This window comes from Salmo salar, unplaced genomic scaffold (genome assembly GCF_965601325.2).
Source record: "Salmo salar unplaced genomic scaffold, fSalSal1 ptg000221l, whole genome shotgun sequence".
Taxonomy (NCBI): Eukaryota; Metazoa; Chordata; class Actinopteri; order Salmoniformes; family Salmonidae; genus Salmo; species Salmo salar.
This window is the reverse complement of record NW_027675333.1, coordinates 437,501-441,687: the sequence shown is the minus strand read 5'-3', so window position 1 is coordinate 441,687 and position 4,187 is coordinate 437,501. Positions and strand designations below refer to the sequence as shown.

Here is a 4,187-nt window from a genome sequence, read left to right as displayed (position 1 = left end):
ATTACCAATAACAGAGACTACAACAAAACATGCTAACCTCTCACCGTTACCAATAACAGAGGATACAACAAAACATGCTAACCTCTCACCATTACCAATAACAGAGGCTAAAACAAAACATGCTAACCTCTCACCGTTACCAATAACAGAGGCTACAACAAAACATGCTAACCTCTCACCATTACCAACAACAGAGGATACAACAAAACATGCTAACCTCTCACCATTACCAATAACAGAGAGTACAACAAAACATGCTAACCTCTCACCATTACCAATAACAGAGGCTACAACAAAACATGCTAACCTCTCACCATTACCAATAACAGAGGGGGTTTGATCTTTGTTAGTAGAATCACAAGCCTCACTGCAGGTGTCAGGAATCCCGCTTCCTGAGTCTGTTTCTGCCTGAGCTGACTGTTTTCTGTTTGGAGTCTAAGGGTGCGTTCAGAAACCTATCTGGTTGCCAGGCGACGAAGTTAGGCGGGAGATCTAGTGATATGATTACCCTGTCTGGTTGCCAGGCGACGAAGTTAGGCAGGAGATCTAGTGATTACCCTACACCTGCATCTCATCAACCTTCTGCACACCTGGTCCTGATCATCACCTCTTCATAAGCCCTGAGCTGACATCCATTCCCTGCTGGATCGTTAGCAACGAACAGCCTCATGTTTCCTGAGCTAGTCTTGTTGTTTTGTTCTTGTTACTGGTTGCTCACTCCCCGTTTACTCTGTCTACAGTCATCCTCCCGGAACATTCAACTCCCTTGCCTGGCCGTCGGTGGATACAGTGACTTCATTGAATCCACCCATCTACTCTCATCAACTCACCTCCGCTGCCGCTCCGTCTCCTGGATCACTCAAATTACACATCAAGACTACCAATAAATACTCACCTTCATTTTACTCACCTGGTCTGCTTCTGGGTTCTGTCTTAGAGAAACGTGACAGCAGGCATGGAATATGGGACAACATGCTAAACTTATGACTACTTTAATACACTATAAGTAATATGTCCGAATAATTACGACTTTTTCAAATGGGAGAACTACATGCATAAAGTACTTTCATATCTGATAATACTGACCTCAGAGTCTCCAGTTTACAGTGGGGATTCCCCAGTCCAGCAGAGAGCAGCTTCACTCCTGAATCCTTCAGGTCATTGTTACTTAGGTCCAGATCTCTCAGGTGTGAGGGGTTTGAACTGAGAACTGAGGCCAACACTTTACAGGATGTGTCTGTGAGTTTACAGCCAGTGAGTCTGCAAACACAGAAGAAATACAATGACAGACAGGTTGTATTAAAATGATACGCTTAGCTTTCTCTGTTTACGCTGTTACCCATTTACAAATAATGTGTTGGGTTTGACCTCAGAGCTGAGACCAGAGAAGCACAGCCTTCCTCTGTGACTCCACAGCCTGACAAAGAGATCATGACTTCAAACACATTGTTAATTTAGTGTAGAAGGACAATGGCAGATGCATTTGGTTAATTCTCCCAAACAACATATAGATTCTTCTTCTGTCTCCTAGAGTTGTATGGTCATATTGTTATACTAATGTGAAAATCAATGCATTTATTCAATGTTTTCAATATAATATTAAACACATATTATAATGCATATTTTTCTTTAACCTGAATATTTCTTCCTGATGATTAGATTTTATATGTCATTTTATTTACTCACAGAAATGCACTGGAGGCTTTGAACACTGGCAGCAGCCTCAGAAGACCTTCCTCTGATCTGGAGTATTTCTTCAGGTCAAACACATCCAGCTCCTTTTCTGAAGTCAGCAACACAAAGACCAGAGCTGACCACTGTGCAGGTGACAGGTTGGGTTCTGAGAGACTTCCTGAGCTCAGGAAGCTTTGGATCTCCTCCACTAGAGAATGGTCATTCAGTTCATTCAGACAGTGGAACAGATTGATGCACCTCTCTGGAGAAGGATTCTCCCTGATCTTCTCCTTGATGTAGTTCACTGTGTCTTCATGGGTCTTTGAGCTACTTCTTGTCTTTGTCAGTAGACCTCGTAAGTGCTTCTGATTGGACTTCAGTGAGAGGCCCAGAAGGAAGCGGAGGAAAAGGTCCAGGTTTCCCATCTCACTTTGTAAGGCTTTATCCACAGCACTCTTGTAGAAAGAAACTTCAGGCTTTCTGAACAGCGCAGAAAGGTTCCTGGACGTTGATTGCGGTTCGGCCATTAGATTCTCATTGTTGTTGATGAATGAGAGGAACACATATACAGCAGCCAGAAACTCCTGAATGCTCAGATGAACGAAGCAGTACACCTTGTCTTGGTACAGAACACATTCCTCTTTAAAGATCTGTGTGCACAATCCTGAGTACACCGAGGCTTCATTGACATCAATGCCAGCCTCTTTCAGGTCTTCTTCATAGAAAATCAGATTGCCATTCACAAGCTGTTGAAAAGCCAGTTTTCCCAGTGACAGAATGCTCTCTTTATTCCAGTGTGGACCTGTCTCTTCTTTCCCAAGATACTTTTCATTCTTCTGTTTGGTATGAAACACCACAAGGTGTGTGTACATCTCAGTCAGAGTCTTGGGCATCTCTTCTCTCTTATGTTTCAGCATGTGTTCGAGGACTGTTGCAGAAATCCAACAGAAGACTGGAATGTGGCACATGATGTGGAGGCTCCTTGATGTCTTTATGTGTGAGATGATTCTGCTGGCCAGGTCCTCATCACTGAATCTCTTTCTGAAGTACTCCTCCTTCTGTGGGTCATTGAACCCTCGTACCTCTGTCACCTGGTCAACACACCCTGAAGGGATCTTATTGGCTGCTGCAGGTCGGGTAGTTATCCAGATGAGAGCAGAGGGAAGCAGATTTCCGTTGATGAGATTTGTCAGCAGAACATCCACTGAGGTTGACTCTGTGACGTCCCAACAGATCTTGTTCTTCTGGAAGTCTAGGGGCAGTCGGCACTCATCCAGACCATCAAAGATGAACACAACTTTGTACTTGTTGTAGATGGAGATTCCTGATTGTTTGGTTTCCATTGAGAAGTGATTGACAAGTTCAATCAAAGTGTGTTTGTCCCCTTTCATCAAATTCAGCTCCCGAAAAGGGAATGAAAACACAAATTGAACATCCTGATTGGCTTTTCCTTCAGCCCAGTCCAGAATGAACTTCTGCACAGAGACTGTTTTTCCAATGCCAGCGACTCCCTTTGTCAGCACAGTTCTGATAAGTTTGTCTTGTCCAGTTAAGGGTTTGAAGATGTCGTTACATTTGACTGCAGTCTCTGGTCTTGCTTGTTTCCTGGTTGTTGTCTCAATCTGTCTCAGCTCATGTTCATTATTGACCTCTCCTGTTCCACCCTCTGTGATGTAGAGCTCTGTGTAGATCTTATTGAGAAGTGTTGGGTTTCCTTGTTTAGCGATCCCCTCAAATACACATTGAAACTTCTTCTTTAGATTAGATTTGAGTTCACGTTGGCAAATCACAGCAAGCTCATCTGAATGAAGAAATAACACAGAGGATATTAATATTACATCTGCTTTAATGTCTACAGTATTGTAGGACTGTTATAACATTTTAAATTATAATCATTTATTCTCTTAACTGACTGTTTAAATGTTTTCATAATGCATTACAGACTGGTGTGACTGATAATGTAATTATTGGTATTATTGATGGTATTATTAATGTTGTCTCTCTGTCTCTGTCTCTCTCTCTAAATTAATCAACACAACACATCCCTTCTGCTACTTGATGAGGTCACTAGGTGTTGTGTTAAGGCTGCTACAATATCATTGAGTTACTCAGCTACTTTAGCTGTACTTTAGCTACAGCTTTTAAATGTTATAAAACAGCATTCAACATGAGGCAGACAGATCTTACATTTCTCCAGTGTGTCAGCAAGCTCCTTCTGGTTCATTTTCCTCAGGACGTGCAGTGTGATCTTCAGAGCCCCCTCTCTGGCACTGCTCTCCTGCTTCTCATCTTCAGCATCCACCACTTCCTTATCCTGCTTCTGACTCTCATAGCCTTCTGGGAGTTCTGGACTAAGAATCCTCTTGAACATCTTCAGCTCGTTCTTCACAAATGTCATCATTTTCTCTTCAAGCAACTAAAATAAATCAAGTAAATAAGTTAAGCAAGAGAATAAATGCTTTCTCATTAACACATTAATGAATGACTTACAGATCAACTTTACTTGAGGAAAA

General features: G+C 42.2%; 1 protein-coding gene across 1 annotated transcript in view; it reads right to left on the bottom strand.

Annotated features, from left to right (window-relative positions):
• Positions 1-201: 201 nt before the first annotated feature.
• Positions 202-4,187, bottom strand: part of LOC145867169 (NLR family CARD domain-containing protein 3-like) — an 8,551-nt gene continuing 4,565 nt past the window's right edge. Inside the window, exons 2-3 of the mRNA XM_082971221.1 lie at positions 1,687-3,475; positions 202-1,260 (exon numbers count right to left, since the gene is read on the bottom strand). Coding sequence (XP_082827347.1) covers positions 1,035-1,260; positions 1,687-3,475 — 2,015 coding nt within the window. The 3' untranslated portion in view covers positions 202-1,034. The remainder of the gene's footprint in view (positions 1,261-1,686; positions 3,476-4,187) is intronic.